This window comes from Ooceraea biroi, chromosome 12, assembly GCF_003672135.1.
Source record: "Ooceraea biroi isolate clonal line C1 chromosome 12, Obir_v5.4, whole genome shotgun sequence".
In the NCBI taxonomy this organism is placed as follows: domain Eukaryota; kingdom Metazoa; phylum Arthropoda; class Insecta; order Hymenoptera; family Formicidae; genus Ooceraea; species Ooceraea biroi.
Genome location: NC_039517.1, coordinates 6,383,313 through 6,408,387, shown reverse-complemented (window position 1 = coordinate 6,408,387; position 25,075 = coordinate 6,383,313). Strand labels below are relative to the sequence as shown.

General features: G+C 42.7%; 1 protein-coding gene and 1 long non-coding RNA gene across 2 annotated transcripts; one reads left to right on the top strand and one right to left on the bottom strand.

Annotated features, from left to right (window-relative positions):
• Window positions 1-1,528: 1,528 nt before the first annotated feature.
• LOC105280543 (REPTOR-binding partner) lies at window positions 1,529-25,000 on the bottom strand. Its single transcript, XM_011341159.3, has 4 exons — window positions 24,829-25,000; window positions 7,733-7,826; window positions 3,580-3,701; window positions 1,529-2,393 (listed from the first exon to the last, which is right to left on the bottom strand). Exons 1-4 carry the CDS (start codon window positions 24,865-24,867, stop codon window positions 2,301-2,303), a joined length of 348 nt encoding a protein of 115 aa, XP_011339461.1. The 5' UTR covers window positions 24,868-25,000; the 3' UTR covers window positions 1,529-2,300.
• LOC105280542 lies at window positions 16,482-18,277 on the top strand. The gene is made up of 2 exons (XR_894140.3): window positions 16,482-17,539; window positions 17,858-18,277. It is a non-coding gene; the product is annotated as an uncharacterized LOC105280542 (long non-coding RNA).
• Window positions 25,001-25,075: the final 75 nt, after the last annotated feature.

The following is a 25,075-nucleotide window of genomic DNA, read 5'->3' as shown; positions in this document are numbered from 1 at the left end:
CAACTACCACTTCTTCCGGAATTTGGACAACTTGTTGGTGGGAAAATTGTTCAATTCTCAACAGGCAGTCGAAACAGCCTTCCGCGACTTCATCGATTCCCGTACTCCTGGCTTCTATAGTAGAGGCATAGACCAACTACCACTAAAATGGCAGAAGTGTGTAGATAACATGGGCGCATACTTCGATTGAAAATAAATCATGTCCATGTGCCAAAAAATGCAAAAGTTTATGTTCTATTTGTAAAGTTTCATACTTAATGACCCAATATTTTCACTGTTATTATTACAGTCACGCAATAAATAATTTGCCGAACGGTTTTGATCCGTATATTATTCCTCGTTTGAAAATTTCGTGGTCGGTGTAGACATTATGTACACCGTTATTTTGTTCATTTTTATAATAACAAGTCCATTCTTAGCGCTGCAAAGCAGCAAGCTTAATAATAATGTGAAGCGCGCAGTTCTTTACGCGGTACTTTGGTACAATTTGATATTTACGGGGCAATATTTCAACCTTACACTCCGACTAACACGCTGATTTATTGAACCCATGGCGAGAAAAGCGACTCCTTTTTTCGCTATTTCTATTCCGCAGGCAAGATTGCGAGCCATGTTGTGTGTGAAAAACGTGATAAAATCAATATCTTTTGTTTCATGGTGATTGTGAAGCGCGATTTTGCGTGCATCGCGATGAAGCAGTGATTTATGGACGTTGTCATATTTCGCAAAAACTCCCCAAAGTAACGCACGAATTTAACGCTCGCTCTTTCTATCACGGCCTTTTTATTCGTATCAATTGCACAGCTTTCGAGCGTTTCGAAATGTGAGGTACAGTTAAATATTTGAATAAATCAGTCTGATACTCACTTACCTTTCATGCAATACAGAAAAACTTGCTCCAAAAAGGGTATAAAATGAAATTATTGAAATGGATCATCCCTTCCGTGGAATTGAATTAATATTACGTCAGCTTGTAAGGCTGTTATAACATTTATTATTAAATGGTAACATTAAGCTCGTCTGTAATGCTCAAGTTGATTAAAAATTCCGAGCGCTAAAATTACATAGGTAATGAAATTCGTTTAAAATTGCCGAATGCGATCGCACGACGATCGGATCGGATCTATGTAGTAATTTTAGCTTTTTTTCAACAGACCAGCCAGTGATATCGAGTGAACGCAAAGAGACGATATCGACGGTGAATATGTAGCAATCTACGTAAACCGGAACGGAGATTTCATAGCCCAGCATATTTCACGACAATATATGCAAATTCTCGTTGCACTAAAGCGCGACGAATATCGCAGTGTCCAAAATGCAATTTCGAAATAACGCCGACGGACATGCATTCCTTGCGCGCGACGCTGAAAAAATTCCGCTCGATGGAAGGTAATACTCTTGCCTAGCGCAGATGCCATCACACATTTTGAAGGGAGAAAGGAAATAATTCCAAAAATTTCTGCAATTTTATTTCGTCATATTAAAGGAGAATTAAAGAGAGTGGAGGAGGTAACGTGGAAGAGATAAGTTTCATTGAAAAATATCGGTTTTATTTGGCTATTAGACTCTTTCGTACACATGTACCAATCAACTTTTGTAATCGAGCTAATTTGTACAAGACGATGATTTCTGCACGGTACGAGAAGACCGTATGTCGGTAAAGTTCAAATGAATCGGCAAACGATCAACGAGAATAGTTCCCGTAACGACACTCTCTGAACAGACAATACTGAATATAGACTTTCTATAATACACAACGACCGTCTTTCCCTTCGAGAGGCGTAACACTGATATATCTACAATTACTTCCTGATCGTGCCAGGGAGGTACATCTCAAGCGTGAGGCCGTAGACAGCCGACCGATTACCAATCGATCGATGCTCTCTTAACCAACGAGAATAAAAAAATATGGATCAACTTAACGACTCGCGATAACAAAACGTACGTACAAAAAGGATAACGCGTGAGGTAATGAGGTAATCGAGAACGACGATTCCTACCTTTTATGAAAGAGTCGACAGAAGATAGAAGAAAAAATCTTTCTCTCTCCACAGGAGTACCTGTGTCCAACCACGAAATGCAACGTAACCCAATAAGAAAGGCAAATTTTGAATTCACTGACCAATTACTTCCAATAGTCTCGAATAACTGCGAAAGAAGACAGAGAAAGAGAAGAGAAGACGGAAAGTAAGCTCGACTATGGTTTCAATCGCAGAAACAAGGTAAATGGAACGGCTCGATCCACGTGACTTCCTTATTCCCCACTTCTTTGTCTTGCTGCTGGATTAGTCGCTACTGGGTTACTCCCGCTTCAGCGTGCCGAGGTTCTCCAGCATCGCCTGTAGTCCTTCGGGGACTTGTCCAGCGTCCAATTCCAGCGACCACTGGCGATACTGCGAAAAAATAACAAATCGTCCCGTGTGAAGGATGTGTAAGTTTCGCCCACGGATCTCGTTCATTGTACGTACTAAGTCCCTCGTGTGCTGGTTCTGCGGGAGAATCGAAAGGATTTGGAAACGGCTGCGTGGACAGACACATGGGACTGTTTCTCGTCTCAGGGTTTTCCAACTGTTCTTCTTGCGTTAATGCCCGTGTTTCGTCGATGTAAGAACTTTTCAACGAGACGACTGCTTCTGACGGAGGTCTCGATATCAAGTGTCTTCAGAGCACTTTGTTAACAAGCGTCTAGTTCGATGGAGAGGAAGAGACGGAAACGAGAACTCGATTAATCAATAATCAATGAACAATAATACAATTATCTTTTATCGTTCCTTCCAGCGTTCAAGTACCATAAAATGTCTCGTTCAAGTATCGGAAATATGGAAATTTATATTTTATAAAGTATGATGCGATCGAAAAACTAATGCGTTAATTTTAGTAAAGTACAAAGATATTAACCGTCCGAGAAACTTTCAACGGATACCTGCGAGAATAAAGATCGCTACCGGGCGACCATATGAAAGGTTCAAGCAACTCTAACAAATCCGAGCGCCTCTCCGCGTTCTACGAGTGCAGAAATAATGTAAATGCAAGTAATATTCTTGGTTGTACTACTAAAGAGCGAATCTTTGTATCCTGGTCGAACTTTATACTTTTGCAACGCAATTCGCACCCTTTGGGAGAAGATTAAGGAAGGTGATGAGAAAGGTGGTGAAAAAGAAGAAACTATAGGATTTCCAGCATTGAGGAATTCGCTTTGCCTTATCGTATAATTAATTCAGAAAACTTTGACGCGTCTAATATATTTTTCTCAAGAACAAGAAATTTCTTATGTCGCAAGTAACTGTATCATGTTTCGATTTTTATTTTCATTTGTTATACTCACTCAAGAACACAAGAACACACAAGAACTAAGTAGATATCACTACTTTCCGTTGATTTTAAAGAATATTTTGTCTGATAAACGTATATCGAACTAATATAAGCGACATGATCAAAATTCATCTCCAACGCGTTGCAAAACTTATTCTTGCTAATGAACTTATTTGTGTGCGAGGAAGAAGATCACGAGCGATCTTCCCCGAAAGCTCTCCACTTCTCATTCATTCGTTTATGGAAAGGGTTAAGAATATGACTCACCATCTCGAGCTCCTTCCGCAGAGCAAGCACCGCCTTTTCTCGGTCGGCCACGAGCTCCTCCAGGTACTGATATCTAAGCTTCTTGCGAGCACGGCACTCCCTCGCACTCTGCCGGCTTCGTTCTACAAACGGAATAGAAAACGGAAGGTGAGAAAACGCAGATCCACAGTAGCACGAGGAATCGATACACGCAAAACGTCGGCCGATCTTCGAGGCCTGCACGACTAAAGTTTCCACCGAATTCACGCCAAGCATAAATTTCTCCGGTTTTCGGCGTCAGGTTGTGACATAATGGCAGGCCGAATGGCGGATATATACCATGAGCTCTACAAGAATTCACGATTTAATAATGTCGCGGAACGCGCGAGACGCATGGTAATGCCGCGGCATGTGCGACCGAATGGCGGAAACTTTTGTCGAAAGTGGACGGCGTTACGATAAACTACAGTTTCGTTGAAATGTCGTACGATGGAAATGAGCGTATCGCGTATCAAAAATGTCGGACGGGACCAACGATCGATAAAAGAAAAGAGCGAAACCAGAACTTGCGTGAAGCAAAACTGAAACTGAATCTGTGACGAAGTCGAAAGAATTAGAATTCAAAATCTCCGACTTCTCAAATTTCGCGCTATGGTGGATCTTGTCAGATCATCGATTTTTCTGTATTCAGCTATATTCCAAACTTCTGTCGAACATCGAGCTTCGCTCGATCTCGCGGAAACTTTTCTGACATTTTCCAATTCTAAGGCTGTTGAATTCCGACTTACACAGTCGTAGTCTCTTGAATCGCGAGACATCGTGAATCAGAATCGATCGTCCGCAAGTAAAGTCATCAAACTCGTTCTCTCTCCATTAGATTGTTAGATACATTTAGAACCTGGAAATTTTTCTTTCTTTTTTAGAAACCACCAGCCGGTTGTAATAAACGTCTTTTACGATCGGGGTTCGTGAATGCACCATCGTTCATGGCTCACCAAGCTCGCTCGCCTTTTACGCGGCAATAAAGTCACTCGTCTCATTGCTGGACTTTTAAGAGGCAGCCGCGACCGGGCCACTAGCGAGTTTTCGCGGTCCGTAAAGCGCGGATCGGCCTCGCGCCGTGAATTTTATCGGAAACAGATTCGTCGACGTCGATTGGAGCTGACGCGCGATCGGCGCTCGCGTCCGGAAAATCGATACCGAGCACGCCCACGGAAATTAAGCGTTCTCGTACAGTCAATTTGTGGCTCCATTTCGGATCTCGTTGCAACGGCCGACATCTGGACCGAATCGAAGCGCGAACCCCGGGAGTTTAAATAAAGCCGATTCCGTCAACCGTACGTGGTAAAATGGAACCCTCGAGTTCGTTCGGTCGTTCGCGCGGCCAAAGAACGACGCTGGGAAAGACCGCGCGCAATTTCCGTCGCAGTACGCAGGCTGTCGTGGATCCACCGGATGTCCTTTTAACGGCAGGTGGAGGACAAGAAGAAAATATGGTCGGGTAATCCTTTAACTACGGACTGTGATGGTCGCATACGGAAGATTCAACAAAAATAGTCGATTCTCCCTAGGTCGTCAATGCTTGCAACTCCTCTTTATTTCTCTCGTAATTTTAAAAAATGATATGAAAAGAAAGAAAATATAAACAGATTAATAATTCTTTAGCGGAAAGGCAAACGTAATTCCGGAGACAAAACATTTCAAATTGATCTATTTGATAAAGAAAGAAATCAATAATCGAGACTAGAAGTTAAAAGACTTAAATCTCGAAAATGTAAGTGTAAGCGAAATCTTGCTTGAATCATTTAAGCCTCCTTTCTAATCTTTAGACTTTAGACAGGAAAATAATCCAAATTTTACTTCGTATATTAAAAACTTATTACAAATGAAGTTTTCGTTAATAAACAACATTAACAGCAAATGTTCTACGGTTGCAGGAGCATCCAGGAGCGATTCTGGGACATCCCGCGTAAATTGAGCGGTACGCGCTCCAGAAAGGAGGCTGCGTCGCAAAGTCGGGAAGAACCGGCCAGACGAAAGTGGAAGGAAAGGAGAGAACAAACTAGCGCGCGAAACGATTATAAAGTTTTCCCGCTGTCTCGAATGAGAGGACCATGCGCGCTCCAGAAATAACCCTGCGAAATTACTCGGTGTTGGTTCGCGCAACGTGTAGCCATGGGCGCAGCATCAGCAGCAACAGCAACGACGCGAGTTAGTTTCGCCCGTCTCTCCTTCTCCACCACTTACCCTTTTCCTTTCCGCTCTCGTGCCGTTCCGAGGATCGCGACGGCAAAACGACGGAATTGCAAAATAGCCGACGAACGCTGTGCAGCAGTGCGCCATGGCCACGTCAGTAATCCACGTTCACCGGCATCGGGAAGCCGCCGTGGAAGCCGGCCCAAGTATTGGGTCGTCCGGAAAGTTCGTGCCGATTTTGAAGGAAAATTCAAAGGCAACATTTTTTTATGTCGATAAATATTTATTGACTTATGTATGCACCGTTTTGTTTCACAACCTTTGTCCATCTTTCACGCAACTGGAAGATTCCATTCTCCCAGAACTTCTTAGGTTTCTCGGCGAAAAACTCCTCAAGGTGGTTTTTTATGTCGATCAAAGAGTTGAAGTTCTTGCCGCTAAGAGAATTTTGCAAAGACCTAAATAAGTGAAAGTCTGAAGGTGCAATGTCTGGTGAATACGGTGGGTGAGGTAGCACATCCCAGCCAAACTCCAACAATTTTTGTCGGGTAGTCAAAGAAACATGAGGTCTGGCATTGTCCTGATGGAACACGACGCTCTTCCTATTAGCTAATTCTGGACGTTTTTCCTGAATCGCTGTCTTTAATTCGTCCAGTTGCGAGCAGTACTTATCTGCATTTATCGTTTGGTTGTGTGGTAGGAGCTCATAATATGGGATTCCTTTCCAATCCCACCAGACACAGAGCATGACTTTTTTTGGATGAAGGCCGGCTTTCGGAGTGGTTAATGCTGGTTCATTTCGCTTACCCCAGGATCTTTTTCGTTCTACATTGTTGTAAATGATCCATTTTTCGTCACCCGTCACTAATTGCTTCAAAAATAGTACGTTTGCGTTGCGCTTGTACAGCGAGTCGCAGATGGAAATGCGATCCATTAAATTTTTTCGGCCAAATTATGCGGAACCCATACATCATAGCGACTTACGTAACCAAGCTTCACTACATGATCGTGGACAGTGGTTTTCGATATTTTCAGTATCTCTGCTAATTCACGTGTCGTGTAGCGCGGGTTATTCTCGATCAGTGTCTTGATTTGGTCATCATCAGTAGTAGAGGGTCTGCCCGAGCGTTCTTGGTCTTTAAGGTTAAAATCACCAGCTCTAAACTTAGCGAACCACTTACGCACGGTTCTTTCAGCTAAAGCGCCTTCTCCGTAAACAGAACATATCGAATTTGTTGCTTGTGAGGCATTTTTGCCTTTCCGGTAATAGAAAAGCATCAAGTGTCTAAAATGTTCTTTATTTTCTTCCATCTTCAAAAGAGTACAAAACTGACACGAATCAATTTATCTGAAACAACTTTTTTCCTAAAGATGCGTTGAAATGTCACCTTTAAGCATATGTATATAAATCGTATGTTTTCAATAACATTGATATATTCAGACATGTTCCAACGCCATCTATTAAAAATCGGCACGAACTTTCCGGACGACCCAATATATAAATATTCATTCGCAAGGGATAAACGTTCCTGGCCGCGACTCGCGGCTTTCGCACGCGGCGCGAACTGCGGATCGCGCAATCAGCGGATACGCCACGCGTTGTCACCACGCTCTTCAAACACTTTAATCAAGAGACGGATACGGGGTAGTGTCGAGACGTGTATGTACAAAGCGGACGCAGCACGAGCGGCGGCCAATATCTGCCACCAGTCGCGTCGGTTTCATCGTCAAGCGCTATCTTCCAATTTTCCACGTGTTTTCGCACTTTGGATTTAGAGACCTCGACGAGCCCAGACAGGTAAAGTCAGCCGGAGGCTCGATATCTGGTCACGTTCACATCGTCGTTGCCTTGCTACCTATCTGGCCACCGTTCCAGTGTAAATTCTCATCAGCCGTACCTGCAGAACGAGTTCTTCCGGCGCGTAAAGCTGCCGAGAATCATGTGGTCAATCATAGATTCATGGTTTAACTTACTTACCGAGCTTAGCTTTCATGTCCGACCTGTCCGCCGCCTTCCTTCCAGGCTTGCGTCCCCTCTTGCCCCCCTCTTTCCGGTCACCGCGAGATCCCTCCTGCACATAAAACGGAAGGGTGTTAATTATGGAAAAGTGTAGCTGAATAAGTAAACATCACTAGTGTATCGCATCAACGCGTTCATCATCATGTATTCCTCTCGAGCACTCGACATACCGACTTGAGATGCTTATTCGTGTCATTCGGTAAAACCGATCCACGCCGTCTCACCGGCGTCGCGGATCGGCTGTGAGATTACGCGCGGAGATGTTAATAAATAACTCTAGGGAGAGGCGTTCATAATTAATAACAGGAATGTACACGTACATCTTGCAACGCGCGCGGATCGCGCGATGGTGGCAAATCTTGGGCGAATCGGGCAAGCCAAACCGAGACATTAAAAATTGACGAGTTGCAAACGCGCGGCTGGATTATTACATGAGCTACCGAAACGAAAAGCGCGTCATGAATAATTCGCCGAGATAATTTACGATTCAATCAGACGGTCCTCGCGCGCGCTCGCTATAATGCCGCTTGATCCACGCTCGCGCCGGAGTTTCGCCCCGATTAATATCTTGAGCGAGACACGGCGGTGTCGTTTTCAATGGAAACAAAAGCTCATTGTGTCGCCGCTGAGAGCAGGCCGGGGACCGAGCCCGGGTCCGCCCCACGTGAAAAGCTCGGGGATGAAACCATCTCCTCTGCCGATCGTAAACGCAAAAGGGGCACTCGCGGTCTCCGACCGGGTAACGATACCATCCTCCCCTTTCTCGCGGCCACAAAAGTGCAACGAGTATCGTTTAATATCCCCGCGCGCGACCGAACGATGCCTGATAAACGCACTTCGTCGGCAGCTCTGCTCACTCTACTCAGCTTTCGGCTTTTATGTGTCGCCATAATCCGACCCGTCAGATGAAATCGAATGGGAAACGGGGGGCGTGCGCAGGACCAGCCAGTCGCGTTAACCCTTCGTATTTTTTCCCCCCAGATGTAATTTTGATTCGATGTTTTTAGAAAGATTTGTGAGTGAACGAATTGGGATATTTGGGGACTGTAATTTTCCCATGCACACTGTCGTTTTGTAGGTTCTCTCTCACCGTCGATATGCAGGACGTCCGAAAATTGAGCGGAAAACGGATATGTAATGTATTCTCGTGCTCCCTATTTATCGTCCCGCGGTATTATTCGTGTAAACAGCACATTTGTGTGCGCACACAAGTGCACGCGTGTAAGTTAAACACGAGAGAACGGTGCGCATGCATCCTCGCCAAATGCATTTTCTCGTTCTCGTGTCGCAGCAAAAAACAGACGTCCCTATACGCGGAAACGATTTCAACGCGGGACAATCACCTGGAGGAAAACAATCCCGTGGGAGACCCAGAGCCAGCAGGATGTGACTCACACATACTGGGTAGGGGATGTGCGCCTACCATCTTGCCGACGTCGCCCTGCGAGCCGTTAAAATTTACTCGTCCCTCGGGCACGGTTGTTGCATACCACGGCCTTTAGATATGCATACGCGCTCCAAGGGTGACAAAATACAAATTCCGCCCCCTTTTAGGACCGCTGTTTACCGCTCCCGAGCTGTCCGTTCCTCCCAATCCTATCTGGTATTAAATCTCCCCGAATCCCGTTTCTTTCCGTCGACACTTCTGGCTCCTTTACGCGGTCCTAACCACCTACTCACTCGCTCTCTCTGTCGACCACCGTGCTTTCTCCCTCCTCTGCTTTCTTTCTCCGCTCCATCCCCATTTCTCCTCCGCATCTTTGTACGAGATAATTGGAACTGATTTCCGCACGTGGAAATAATGCAGAACCATCGTAACTTTTAATGTAGAGATCAGCTCGGAAGAATGGTCTGTAAATCGGATATTGTGCGTATGGATTTAAAACCGCAAAATTCGATGATATCATATCGGCGAAACGCACCTTGCATATAAAATAGAAATACGTAAAATAAATCTCTCAATGATACTTTCTTTTTTACTGGTGTGTGTACGTGTGTGAATAAGTAAATGAATAAATAAGTGAAATGAAAAGTAAAACAATGCGTGATATTCGTTTACTTGTGCTTTTTTTATTCTGCTTGCATCATCGAACCAAGCAATACCATTTTCGTGATATTTGCGTGATTTTAACGGTCAATTTATCGCAAGCGAGACATATGGCTCCGTTGTCGGGAAGACGTAAAATTTTACGATATTTTTCTGGTGTTTCTCATTGTTATGAAGACAAGCACGCGGAGCGATGTTTCTCGTTTAAAAAGTAATTTCAGTTATCTGAAACTCAATTACACGATGCCGTTACAGAAAATTGGACACGGTCCTACCGGCAATGCAAGTTTCCGGCATGGCAATATTCGTTTTAATGTTTCTAATTTGCGTTTGCATGAGAAAAAAATCTGTTAGCGCATTATCAGCGTTCCCCGATTTTCCGCGATTCTAAAATATATTAAAAGCCGGTGCTAGCGAGTTTTTTTTGTACACACGCGCGAAATCTCTCGTCGTGCGGCAGTATTACGGAAAAATATACACACCCCGTGGTGCCACAGTTACTCTCCAACTATTTTCAATAATTTCAAGATTATACCGAATTAGTGCTTTTCCAAGGAAATGAGACGTTCCTTCGTGGTCGAAGCACGATAATGGCGAAAGATAAAGGTGATAGCCTATTTTATAACTTGCCAGCCCTTCTGCATGTAACGCTTTCACGCCGCTTTCAGACACCGCGTGTACTTTTTGCTACCGGCAGCCAACCCGTCTAGAAAAAACGAATTTGCCCTAAAAGCAGCCAAGTAAAATGTCATTATCTTTTATGGATACATTTTCCGCACTCGGAATATCGCGGCCACGTACTCCCAAGTATATAAAAAATATATTTCTGCTAAAAGGGACGTAAAAGGTGGTGGCGACGGCACGCTCAGCCGCGACCAGACTTAAGATTTTACGCGTTCACTGCTTTAACATTAATCAATTTCGGCCACGCTTCAACCTTTAACGTTGCCTTGCCACGGCTTACAGTATGTTCAATACGCCGTACCGGAGACCAGGACTTCCGTAAAGCACACAATCACGTGTAAACGCAGCGACACGCCATACAACTGATTCTCCCTTCGGCTCTAGGCCGAATGCACCGACGTAACACGTGCGTTAACACTAAATCCGAGATGTCAAAGCCGTGGATTTCAGAGGCATTACGTTTCTGCGAGAGATATGTGCAACTGCAGAGTGGTGTTCCACGCGCAACGCACGTATCTTTCGCGATGGACGACTTCGATCGATCTCGAAATCGATTTCTGGCCGAAACATTACCGGGCCAAGAGGCGCGTTAGATGTATACGTGCAGAGATAATTTCGCCATTACAAATTAACACGAGGCAAGTATTCTCGTCATTACAAATTAACACAAGGCAAGTATTCTCGCTGGAAGCTGATCTGCCGGCGCCCGGATTTATTTAACTTTATTAAAATTTCGCTTGCAAGTACATGCAGAACACCTGAAAAATTCATTCTGTCCGAAATCCGCTCAGAGATTACTCTGAAATATAAATAAATCCTGAGTTGTTTCGCCCGGCGAGCATTAACATCTTTATCATCGAAAGCCTTGAATGTTGTTCCTTGCCGAATCATTACATTGTTTATCTATGAATTATGGAAACATTACGAGCGGAAGAGACTTGATCTGCAGTTCCTCGAATCCGACTTGAATAGCCGTCGTAAAATCGAGAAAGCAAAATGGAGTTCCTCGCGGATTTACACGATAATTAATAACGAAAAGTGCGGATGGATTATATTACGCTGCAAAATCAAACTAACGACGCGCGATTCTCTCTCCCTCAGCCCTCGTCCTTCTCTACAGTTACCAGTAATTTAAAACCTCGGGCAAAAGCCATTCATTAGACCGCATTCCTACTTCACGCTCCACCAAATGAGTCTCAGGTGATCGCTTTTCGCGAGAAAACTCTTTAATTACGACCGCTCTAACGGCGGCCTTTTCGAATTGCACGATACTCTCGAATTTCGAAGGAGGCACGCGTGTCCGCAATTAATTTTCATTATTAGCCAAATTACTTCCACGGTCGCTCAGGGCGACTTTCTTAAATGCATTAGCAACATTTCGAGCGAAAGTTGCATCGTTTTAACCCTCTTATTTCACACCATATCCATTTTTAGTCATATCCTCTCACATACTCGCGATTTGTAGAGGAGAATCCCCTATTATGAGATATGCTCCTAATATGAGATACTGGAGTTTCTGCTAAACTAGTGAGTACCATCTGTCAATTCCACCATAAACTTATTACTCTTGGTGTAAAATATATTTAGTGAAAAATTCATTGTTCGTTATTGCGTTTAGCTTTTGCAAGAAAAGGTTTGTGAAATTGTGAACATGTCAAAGGAACTTGAGGTTAGTCTTTAAACCTTGTTTATTACATAATAAAGAAATGGTTGGCAATAAATTCAGTACGCAATGATAGAGTAAAATCGTAGTAACAGGAAAATACGCGATTTGTTGAATTGCTTAATTGTAGAGGTTAGATTTCATGATCGCGGAACCGCTAGACGCGTGGCTCGTATAATGAGATATTCAGGGTACTCTTAATATGAGATAATTATTGCTCGAATATGAAGAGTATGTAGTGTAATAAAAAGAAAGAAAATACTACGTTAAGGTTAAAGAAAAGTTAATACGAATTTATATTACGAATTTTTGTGTATTTAATTTTTATAGAATCTGACTATGGAGGTTAAAGAAACGAGGAAGCGTTGACAGTGGAATCGTGAAGATTTGGCGAAGGCTGTGGCAGCAGTATTTTTATAAAAATATCTAATAAAGTTTTTTACTTGCAATACTGATGTATTTTGCACTTTTAACACCGACTTCTCAAGGTATCTTATATTAGGAGCACACTTTCGCGATCTTGCATAAAGCTCTTTTTTCAAATTTTTTTAATTTTCAGAAAAAATAATATTTAAATTAGATTTTTCATTTCACCAACCTAAAGCTTATTAAATTCTCTTCAAGAGAACGTATTACATTTTTTAATTCTGCCTATAGATTTCCTTACATTCGGCAAAATCGATATGGTATCTCATAATCGGGGACTTTCCTCTATATCATCCATGGTGAACTCACCCTTCTCCACCGCTCTGTTTCCGGGATTACACGTTTTTTTTACACTCGAGTTCTCTCTTGGATTCCATCATCGTTTGACGCGGTCTTATTAGCTTGGTTAATTTTAATTGCTTTAGCAACCCGATTTCGTTGGCCAAGCATCGCAATTTCGTTCACCCCTTTCCACTCACTTCTTTAGACAGTCCTCCAAGACAAATACAACCCCGGGAAGAGTAAAACCGGACGTTTCACAGAAGAGGATTCCCCAGTTGGTTTTACTATTTTTTTTTCTACCTTGTTTAAGGCGGTGCACGGCAGAAAATGAACGTTAGACAAATTGGACTAAAGTGGACCGAAATGGAACAAAGTAGACGTAAGTGAGAGATAGAAACGTTTCGCCACTGTGAAGTAAAAGCCGGCTACTTTTCGCGCTTAACTCCATTGTCTTGAATCCTCATCTTCAGAAATGATTTAAGACAAAAATTTACCTATGTGAACCTAGAGCATCTCACTTTTAACAACTTAAATTTTCAATACACGAAATGTTAACATTTGTATTATAATTGCTTGTAATAAAATAATTTCGCTTGTAATATAATGCAAAATAAATTATATCATCGAGATTTCCATCTTATAGATGGGTGCTCAGCATTTTTTTAAAATAAATGCTATAATTCTTTTTTGCGTTAAGCTGTAAGTGAGATTATTTGTCTTACAAATTAAGAAGAAACGCAAACGTATCTTTGCCAACTTGAACGACGGAGGATGATTCTGATTAAAGCCGTCGGCCGACGTTTCATCAATTTATATTCAAACAGGTGTAAAATCCCGGCGGAATAAAAATTTTATTCGGGCGCGAATTTGCACAGCCTATAAAATCTTAATTTTCGCCACGCGTAAAAACGGAATTTACGTAAGTTTTCATTAAGACTTTACAATACGACGTGCTTGAATGCCCTCTGTTTCTCTCTCTCTCTTTCTCTCTCGCTCACTCACAATAAAGCGCGACGAGCGATGAATGCACGACGTAAGAGTTACCGGATTCACCGTGCCCACGACCTTATTATTACCTCCATTCGATGGTTGCACAATCCCCCGGTTCGCTCAGGGACGCCTTTTTCCCCTGCGCGCGACGTAACAGCACTTATCTGTCTCGAACAGAGGATTATTTTTGTCGGTCCCCTGAATTCATAGTCTGTATTTAGCTGCCCGCGTTGCGTTTCTCTCGTACGTAAGACTTTTTAACGATCCGCGCATCGACTAAAAGCTTTCGCGAAAGTTACAAACCCGCCGGTGGCGATTCCAGAGAGCGGCAAAGCGGATTTCAACTCCCTCTCTCCCTCCTCCCTGCTCCTGAGGGAGTTGAAGTTTGGTGACGCTTTAAACATTCGGTAATGTTTTTTTCGGAATAAAAGGTTTGCGATTTCGAGGCGTATGCGGATGGTCGCGCGGATTACGACAGTCACATATATAGCGGATTTTCGAGCGTGTCTGTCTGTGCACGATCAAGTCGCTTCATAAAGATATTTAATTTCGCGTTACTATTGCAGTGTTCCTCCCGTATTTGGCATCTCTCTCTTTATTTGGAACCGCGTTGGCAAAGCCACAAGAGCTGATCTCCAAGCGTACAGTCGCGGCTTAAAGCTGTCTTGAGCTTTTCCAAGTCATTGTTCGTCTCGACTAGCGTAAACGGAAGAGAGCGGGTGGCGCGGAAAGAGGCGGAGAAAGGTCCCGTCGTAATTTTCCAGCCGCACCGCTGCTCCAGCGACGTTATGTACAACAATGGACGGGGATGTTCCGCGAGCACACAATGGCTAGTGCGAGCGAAATCATTGCGCGAGCACCAAAATCGCGTAAATTTCGTCGCTCCCGCTGTGCATGTATGTCCATTACGGTGCGTTCCGTGCACCGCACGCGCCAAAGATATGTTCTTATCTCGATATAAAATAGAATAAAAAACACTCCATCGCGCGCACCCGCGTAGTCTGGTGTTATGCAAACAAGAGTACTGCATAGAAGTGAATTAAAATGTCGGTAAATTTATGTTTATAAATCATGGCGCACAAAGCTGAAAATTACTATTCGCGATCGTAGAGTTTCGTTCCACCAGATAAAATTGTATACTGCGTGCAGAGCGGGGCATACAGCGAGAAAAGTATACGGAACCGAACGCAACATTTTCCTACTCGCGTACGTGGCTGATAAGGGACAATGCGAAAGAAAAAGAGAGAGAGAGAGAGAGACAGATAGAAAGAGAGACTGGATTTATGCGATCGCATTCGTCCACGTCGCCGACGATAATTTATGAAAGTCAAATGACATAAAGAGCGCACGCATGTACGCAAGAGCGGCGGGAGATTCTGACGACAGAGAGGAATATCTCGGAATATCTCCAGGCGGATATAAATTTTCTCCGCGTCGACGTCGATGGGAGATACTACAATCGCCGAGCGAGGCAATACGCGGCACAAACGAAAATAAGAATGATTCAGCCAGTCGCGACTCGAAAAACAATGAACCGTGCGATGCACTCGCGCGCGATTAAACAATCGTAACACAAATATCAGTGAACTCGTTTGCGTAAAATGTAACGAACGCATCCACACGTGTACGAGAGGCTAAACAAAAGAGCTGATAAAGCGAACAAAGCCAAATTTTCCTTAATGAAACGCGACGCATCAGCAGCTACTGGTAAAACAGTTTCGAGTGAGCTTCGCTTATTAGACCGGACCAGCCGGAAGCATCGTCACATATTGCGCTAAAGATATTGCTGCAGGCGAGAGGTTCTTTTGCACAATGCCGTGCAGCAGCTGGAGCGTTTCTCGTGATAACCTGGCTGCTGGAGATACGGGGAGAGGAACGGGACGAGTGACGGCGTTGAGGACGCGAGGATGCTCGTTACGTTACTGCCAGAGCGATGATGCTCGCCGATGCAACAGCAGCAGCAGCACCTTAAAGCCGTACCACCAGTGATGGTAATGATAACGGGAACGATAACGCTTATAATACCGACAATCGCCGGAACTACACCGTTAAAAATTGTGCGTCCATATGTTAAAAGTTTCTTGTGTTGCCATGTTTTGATTACTACTTCAATGTAAAATTAACATACAACTGATATGTTATTATTTTTATAACAATTTTATATGTTACATTAATGTTAACTTCATAACTTAACATTTTGTGTATGTCTCTTAGGAATGGAATATTATTTGAAATGCTTTTAACAATTTTAAACAATCAACATGTCACAAAGTCAGTTTAACATTCTAAAAGAAGTTAAAGTAAATCTTCAAGTAATCATGAACTTTGACATATAAAATAATCAAATTTACTAAAATTAAATGTTTCTATCAAAAATAATTTAAGTTGAAATAATTACTATAATGTGTTAATATAACATAAAAAGTAAATGTTCATATTGTACGAACGAAAATGTTCTATCAACTTTTCTGATGAGTTATTGTAACTTCTCTTCCATGTAGTTTTCAATTACTTTGTATGTTATTTTTACATCACACTTAAAGTTACAATAACAAAACTAAATGTAAAGTATTGTGTTAATTACTTAACATTTCTAGTTTGTTAAGAAGTAACATATGACGAATGAGTTACTTTAACTTAAAATTTAGAGTGGACTTTCTGGGACATGCCAAAAATGTTAAAATTAACATTTTATTTTTTACTGTGTACCGTCCGACAAGGATACTACGAGGAACGTTAAAGTTCTACTCAAATTCAGAGAGAGAGATGACAACGATAGATAGATAGACCTGCATGGGTATAGTATGTTAAAATCTAACATATATTCTGTAGAAGCGTATTCCAAAATCGTCCTATGTCCTTCTCATTAGAGATTCTTTAGATAAATGAAGATCGATAGTCGCTCCATAATGACATCAAAGCGTGTATTACATGCTTGTAATGAACCATTAGCTGTAACGATGAAATCGTATTATTCAAATTTCGAGAGATCATCGAAATGTTTTGATTTCCCGGTCCATGTAACGATTTTATGTAGAGCTCGCATTAAAATCATCACAAAATAATATTTCGTAATATGACTGTAATGCAGTTTTAAAAAAGGCGAGAGAAAGAACGAAAGAGCGAGTGGGTCTGTTAATTGCTGCAGAGTTCAATAATTAATAAGTTGCATCGAATACATCCAGGTCGTCATGAAATTAATATAAAAAATAATGGAAAATAATGGACAGTGATAAAATTTGCATGAGGATTAACCGGGAATAACGAATGTTCCGCTAAAGTAAAGAGACGAATGTAACGAGTTAAATAAGTTTAACAAGGCACGTATCATCGTATCGTGGAATTGCGCAAAACATGCAGCCGCCTCGCAAAGGGTTACGTCTCTTTTCCTTCTTTGTAGGATCGCGCGTATGTTCCCTCATTATCGCGACTGCGATTAAATGTTTTTACCGTGAGCATCGAAGCGTTTCACGTGGCGGGTGCATCGTCGGCGATGCCTGAAGAAGTGCACGAAGGACAACGGCGATCACGTACAATCGTAATTCCCTGCTCGAACGCGAGATTACAAACCTTGTTTCCAAGGACGTGATACGAAGGAAATATCGTGGATTCGTTAAAAATAGCGTGTTGCCTCGACGCCTCATCCATGGGTTTCAATTACCTCTCAAATGAGGTAGGTACACTCGGTACACGGTGAACTTTTTTGTAATGTAACGCGATATAGATTACTTTGAAAGTAGCGCACGTCCTTTCAATCAATTTCCTCGATCGAATTTTATCCTTCGTGAATTCTTGCTAGAAGCTACCATCTATCGCAATTGTTCAATTCCTCGTATACAAAATGGGCTAGTAAGAAATTAGAATAAACTGTGTGATAGATTCTATATCGGATGAATAAAAACTGAAGTTTTCTCATTAGAAAGTGCAATCCGGGGTTACTATAGATGCATTTATAGTAAATATTTATTTTTAATTTTTGAAATTATTTCAGGTTATTTCGAACTGCATGACAATTAGCAAACTCGATGCAATTATTTCTGCACAGCCACAAAAGATGCAAGAGTTGATGTGGATGACATTGAATTAATAAAGGCAACGAGATGACTGATATTAATATGAGTGAGAGAGTATGCATTAATCAATGTTGCAATACGCAGGAGATAAAACACTGCTACATTCATTATCATATTTCCACACATCCTGATATCAGATATAAACGCAGATACCATGTCCAAGTACAAACAAATAGTTTGCTGCAGTGAAAGATATAGTTTCAAGTGATAAATAATTTCTAGATAAGAACATTGTACTTGAAATTGCCATCAGAAGGACATATTACATCACACATCTCTGTACCAGAATATTGTATCACATTCTTCGAAATAAATCAAGTCTCTCGAAGAAATTCCAATTATTCACCGAATATTTTCTCACACAACGTTCATGTTTCATCCTTAATTCAGAATTTTCAAAATAGTTGCATAAATACTCTTTGCAACAAGTTGATCAAGCATGAGACGCATACGAGTGCACTAATGCTGCCTGAAACGCTCAGATGAATATTTCGCATGAATATTTCGCGCCTTGTTTGAATCGTGAAAGCTGCAATAAACAATACAATGTTTTTTAAACATTACGAGCAAACACGACGATTGAGCCCAACCATGTCAAACAGCGTTAATGCAATCGACTGCTCGTTACGCACAACTTTGCACGTAGAACGATATCATGAGAGAATCAACTCCGGAAATAGCTTACGGCGGTGTGGCGGCGAGAGGTCCGAGGGTGGGATTTTCGCGCGAGAAATCGAAAATCGCCGAAAAATCGACGGCAGTCGACGGTTCCTTCGGCGACGCGACGCGCCGATATGCGCACCGCTGAATTGCGCAGTAGCGTCGCGTGTGGTCGACGCGGAAGCGCGCGACGGCGGGCTCCGAAATCGACCGGTTTCCCGCGGCGCGGAGCGGCGCGGCGGTGGCGTCGCGACGAGCGTCCGTACGTTTTATGAATTGCGATCATCGTGGAGCGAACTAGCACACGACCCGATTTCGATGCGTCGCCGGCGATCGGGGAAACCAGAGCGCACGCACGAACGTGCATGCGTGCGCGCGCGTCGCGACGGCAAGCACCGACGAGCGGACACTGACGACGCGGTGCGGAGGGCGCCGCGCCGCGCCGCCAAAACGCGTGTGCATGTAAGGAGTTTCTCGCTCGACGCGGATCGAGCATGTCCGACGAGCGAGACGAGCGGCCGGCGACACGGGTGGGCGTCGCGACGCCGTCGGGAGACGCGACGTTTCGCGAGAAAATGTCTGGAGGAAAACTCACCGGTGCTACGCGTCGTCCGGGCTCTGTCAACTGCGCAGTTCACGAGCTAAAAGACTCTCCGCAGGAACGTGACGCGCGTGGTGCGCGCCCGCACCTCCGCGCTCGCGATAATGTAGGTGCTGGCGTCATCGCGCGGCGATTCGCGAAGACGAGCTGCCATTTTGAACGCTTCTCTCCTGCCCCGTCGCTGGCTCTCTCGTTAGCCGCCGTTCTTCGGTTATGCACCGTCGACGCGCGAGCGCGAGTGACTTCGCACGATGATCGATACGTTCAGTGATCTGCGACACGCACGCGAGTGGTTTTCGCGCGCGAAATTCACTCTCGACGGGACAAAAGTCACGAAGACGCGGTGCCACTCTGCACTCGACGCGACGCCTTTCATGACTGACTTCGGTTTGAAGCTGGTTGCGATTATCGAAACTTCGATTATCGAAGCTTCGTTGCATACTTTACACGGCGGGCGCTGTGCGTCGATGATTTATTATACGAAATTCCGGAGCACTGTTCTTTGATATTATTTTGCTTATCAGAACCCGAGTCGAAATTTTAGTTCTACATTGAACCTCGAATTCTTCATCCGAGGCGTTATTCAGCGTCTATTTAGCTACTACTTTAACACTAAAATATGTCCGAAATTTCCTTTTTTGCCGGTAGAGCGTCAAAGCAGGTTACGATCAAGATTATAGCCGAATGTTGCAGGGTCAAAATAGCATCTTAACGTCTGTTTGTAGGAGTTTGAGTTTCAATGTAAGAGTTCTAGGTTCTATTTTCCTAAAAGTAGGTTCGTACGACTGCTAAAAGCATTAAAGTAGGCGCAAAATTTCGGACATATTTTAGTGTTAAAGTAGTAGCTAAATAGACGCTGAATAACGCCTCGAATTCTTCATTTGAGGCGTTATTCAGCGTCTATTTAGCTACTACTTTAACACTAAAATATGTCCAAAATTTCCTTTTTTGTCGCTAGAGCGTCAAAGCAGGTTACGATCAAGATTACAGCCGAATGTTGCAGGGTCATAATAGCATCTTAACGTCTGTTTGTAGGAGTTTGAGTTTCAATGTAAGAGTTTTAGGTTCTATTTTCTTAAAAGTAGGTTCGTACGACTGCTAAAAGCATTAAAGTAGGCGCAAAATTTTGACTCGGGTAATAGATCGAAATATCCCGAGTCGAAATTTTAGTTCTACATTGAACCTCGAATTCTTCATCCGAGGCGTTATTCAGCGTCTATTTAGCTACTACTTTAACACTAAAATATGTCCAAAATTTCCTTTTTTGCCGCTAGAGCGTCAAAGCAGGTTACGATCAAGATTATAGCCGAACGTTGCGGGGTCAAAATAGCATGTTAACATCTGTTTGTAGGAGTTTGAGTTTCAATGTAAGAGTTCTAGGTTCTATTTTCCTAAAAGTAGGTTCGTACGACTGCTAAAAGCATTAAAGTAGGCGCAAAATTTCGGACATATTTTAGTGTTAAAGTAGTAGCTAAATAGACGCTGAATAACGCCTCGAATTCTTCATTTGAGGCGTTATTCAGCGTCTATTTAGCTACTACTTTAACACTAAAATATGTCCGAAATTTCCTTTTTTGTCGCTAGAGCGTCAAAGCAGGTTACGATCAAGATTACAGCCGAATGTTGCAGGGTCAAAATAGCATCTTAACGTCTGTTTGTAGGAGTTTGAGTTTCAATGTAAGAGTTTTAGGTTCTATTTTCTTAAAAGTAGGTTCGTACGACTGCTAAAAGCATTAAAGTAGGCGCAAAATTTTGACTCGGGTAATAGATCGAAATATCCCGAGTCGAAATTTTAGTTCTACATTGAACCTCGAATTCTTCATCCGAGGCGTTATTCAGCGTCCATTTAGCTACTACTTTAACACTAAAATATGTCCGAAATTTCCTTTTTTGTCGCTAGAGCGTCAAAGCAGGTTACGATCAAGATTATAGCCGAATGTCGCAGGGTCAAAATAGCATCTTAACGTCTGTTTGTAGGAGTTTGAGTTTCAATGTAAGAGTTCTAGGTTCTATTTTCCTAAAAGTAGGTTCGTACGACTGCTAAAAGCATTAAAGTAGGCGCAAAATTTCGGACATATTTTAGTGTTAAAGTAGTAGCTAAATAGACGCTGAATAACGCCTCGAATTCTTCATTTGAGGCGTTATTCAGCGTCTATTTAGCTACTACTTTAACACTAAAATATGTCCGAAATCTTCTTTTTTGCCGCTAGAGCGTCAAAGCAGGTTACGATCAAGATTGTAGCCGAACGTTGCAGGGTCAAAATAGCATCTTAACGTCTGTTTGTAGGAGTTTGAGTTTCAATGTAAGAGTTCTAGGTTCTATTTTCTTAAAAGTAGGTTCGTACGACTGCTAAAAGCATTAAAGTAGACGCAAAATTTTGACTCGGGTAATAGATCGAAATATCCCGAGTCGAAATTTTAGTTCTACATTGAACCTCGAATTCTTCATCCGAGGCGTTATTCAGCGTCTATTTAGCTACTACTTTAACACTAAAATATGTCCGAAATTTCCTTTTTTGTCGCTAGAGCGTCAAAGCAGGTTACGATCAAGATTGTAGCCGAATGTTGCAGGGTCAAAATAGCATCTATAACATCTGTTTGTAGGAGTTTGAGTTTCAATGCAAGAGTTCTAGGTTCTATTTTCCTAAAAGTAGATTCGTACGACTGCTAAAAGCATTAAAGTAGGCGCAAAATTTTGACTCGGGTAATAGATCGAAATATCCCGAGTCGAAATTTTAGTTCTACATTGAACCTCGAATTCTTCAACACTAAAATATGTCCGAAATTTCCTTTTTTGTCGCTAGAGCGTCAAAGCAGGTTACGATCAAGATTACAGCCGAATGTTGCAGGGTCAAAATAGCATCTTAACGTCTGTTTGTAGGAGTTTGAGTTTCAATGTAAGAGTTCTAGGTTCTATTTTCCTAAAAGTAGGTTCGTACGACTGCTAAAAGCATTAAATTAGGCGCAAAATTTCGGACATATTTTAGTGTTAAAGTAGTAGCTAAATAGACGCTGAATAACGCCTCAAATGAAGAATTCGAGGCGTTATTCAGCGTCTATTTAGCTACTACTTTAACACTAAAATATGTCCAAAATTTCCTTTTTTGCCGCTAGAGCGTCAAAGCAGGTTACGATCAAGATTATAGCCGAATGTTGCAGGGTCAAAATAGCATCTTAACGTCTGTTTGTAGGAGTTTGAGTTTCAATGTAAGAGTTCTAGGTTCTATTTTCTTAAAAGTAGGTTCGTACGACTGCTAAAAGCATTAAAGTAGGCGCAAAATTTTGACTCGGGTAATAGATCGAAATATCCCGAGTCGAAATTTTAGTTCTACATTGAACCTCGAATTCTTCAACACTAAAATATGTCCGAAATTTCCTTTTTTGTCGCTAGAGCGTCAAAGCAGGTTACGATCAAGATTGTAGCCGAATGTTGCAGGGTCAAAATAGCATCTATAACATCTGTTTGTAGGAGTTTGAGTTTCAATGCAAGAGTTCTAGGTTCTATTTTCCTAAAAGTAGATTCGTACGACTGCTAAAAGCATTAAAGTAGGCGCAAAATTTTGACTCGGGTAATAGATCGAAATATCCCGAGTCGAAATTTTAGTTCTACATTGAACCTCGAATTCTTCAACACTAAAATATGTCCGAAATTTCCTTTTTTGTCGCTAGAGCGTCAAAGCAGGTTACGATCAAGATTACAGCCGAATGTTGCAGGGTCAAAATAGCATCTTAACGTCTGTTTGTAGGAGTTTGAGTTTCAATGTAAGAGTTCTAGGTTCTATTTTCCTAAAAGTAGGTTCGTACGACTGCTAAAAGCATTAAATTAGGCGCAAAATTTCGGACATATTTTAGTGTTAAAGTAGTAGCTAAATAGACGCTGAATAACGCCTCAAATGAAGAATTCGAGGCGTTATTCAGCGTCTATTTAGCTACTACTTTAACACTAAAATATGTCCAAAATTTCCTTTTTTGCCGCTAGAGCGTCAAAGCAGGTTACGATCAAGATTATAGCCGAATGTTGCAGGGTCAAAATAGCATCTTAACGTCTGTTTGTAGGAGTTTGAGTTTCAATGTAAGAGTTCTAGGTTCTATTTTCTTAAAAGTAGGTTCGTACGACTGCTAAAAGCATTAAAGTAGGCGCAAAATTTTGACTCGGGTAATAGATCGAAATATCCCGAGTCGAAATTTTAGTTCTACATTGAACCTCGAATTCTTCAACACTAAAATATGTCCGAAATTTCCTTTTTTGTCGCTAGAGCGTCAAAGCAGGTTACGATCAAGATTACAGCCGAATGTTGCAGGGTCAAAATAGCATCTTAACGTCTGTTTGTAGGAGTTTGAGTTTCAATGTAAGAGTTTTAGGTTCTATTTTCTTAAAAGTAGGTTCGTACGACTGCTAAAAGCATTAAAGTAGGCGCAAAATTTCGACTCGGGAAGCTTGGCAGACGATTTAAATCGTTTAGGATAAACGAAACAAATCAACGTTGTAACACGATAGTTTATGAAAATGAACGGCCATATTAATCGACTTACAAACACTGACTCTTCATCCTTTTGTTACCGTGATACAGCATTAATTGCGATTGACAATGATTTTCCGCGATGTTAAATGGATCAGGACAAGCACGCGACGCTACACGACACACTCGCGGCCAGATTTTTCACGAGAAATTCACTTTCGACGGTTAAAAGTCGCGAGGAATACGGAGTAATTCTGTACCCGTCACGACACACTCATGTAACCGACTGCCATGCGAGGCTGGTTGCGATTATCGAAATCCCGATTACCGAAATTTCGATCTACTTAAGGAGATGCTGGAGTTGCTAGTGAACTATTTTTTCACTATAGCGATGGTAATTGCAGTTTCGAAAATTCTCTTTATTGCTTGTGCAGAATAAAAAATCCTTTTCCACGAATGAAGTGTAGATAGAAAGAAAGTCCGCTCTACAGGACTTTATATTCAAAATGGAAAAAAGTTAGAAAAGACAAATGCAAGTTTTTAACTTTTTTCCATTTTGAATATACAGTGCAATTACCATCGCTATAGTGAGAAAATAGTTCACTAGCAACTCCAGCATTCCCTTAACCTCTATTGAAGCCGACAGTATCTGTCGGTACAAGGTTACGTTCTCCGCGATCGTAGAGCAACCTCCCGTGATATTTTATTATTTAACATTATCCCATCAGTTTTACCGACAAAATAGAAAAAAGTACGTATCTTTGTACCGTTCGCCAGACAAAACGCGCGCCGCGAGCGGCACGTGCCGCCATCTGCCGCCAAGTATGCGAAGCCGCAGGCCAGGCACCGACTTGACCGCACGAACAAAACATCGGCCAGCTAAATGACACCCCCTCGCCTGCCCACCACCCCGCGACCTCTGACAACGGGAGGTAGGGTGTTCGCGAACTACCCGACGCCCGAGGAACGCAATTTTTGCACGGGTCGACGAGATTATCCGCGGATGCGAGGCTCGCGATTAAATTCAGCGTGCGCCCCCTTTGCACAACATGGTGTAATCCGGGCGAGCGCGCACGCAAGACTCGCCGTTTTCCATGGCAGGTTTGCGTCACGCGCGAGCACATTGTCGACGATCGTGCATCGTCCTGCCGCGGTGTCGTGGACTCACCGTTTCGTTCTCCACAATGCACATCGGCTCCACCTCCATGCCGTCGCGCTCCTGGTGCACCGCTGATCGGGAAAGTGTAACACGGGGGGTGCTGGCACTTGCGATGGCGATCGTCCGTAACAGCTCGCGACGGCAACGTGTGTCTGTTTACAAACACTGCAAGGTCACACATCAGACCGCCGTCTCCTCCCACCCTCCCAACACCCCCGCTCACTTGAGATCGCTGAGTCGCGTTACGTCACGAGTG

Excerpts from the sequence above, each read along its gene's own strand:
- LOC105280543 (XM_011341159.3), bottom strand. The coding sequence starts at position 24,867 with ATGGAGGTGGAGCCGATGTGCATTGTGGAGAACGAAACG. Across the intron at positions 3,702-7,732 it reads GGACATGAAAGCTAAGCTCG|AACGAAGCCGGCAGAGTGCG; the intron begins GTAAGTAAGTTA and ends TTCCGTTTGTAG. Across the intron at positions 2,394-3,579 it reads TGCGGAAGGAGCTCGAGATG|TATCGCCAGTGGTCGCTGGA; the intron begins GTGAGTCATATT and ends ATTTTTTCGCAG.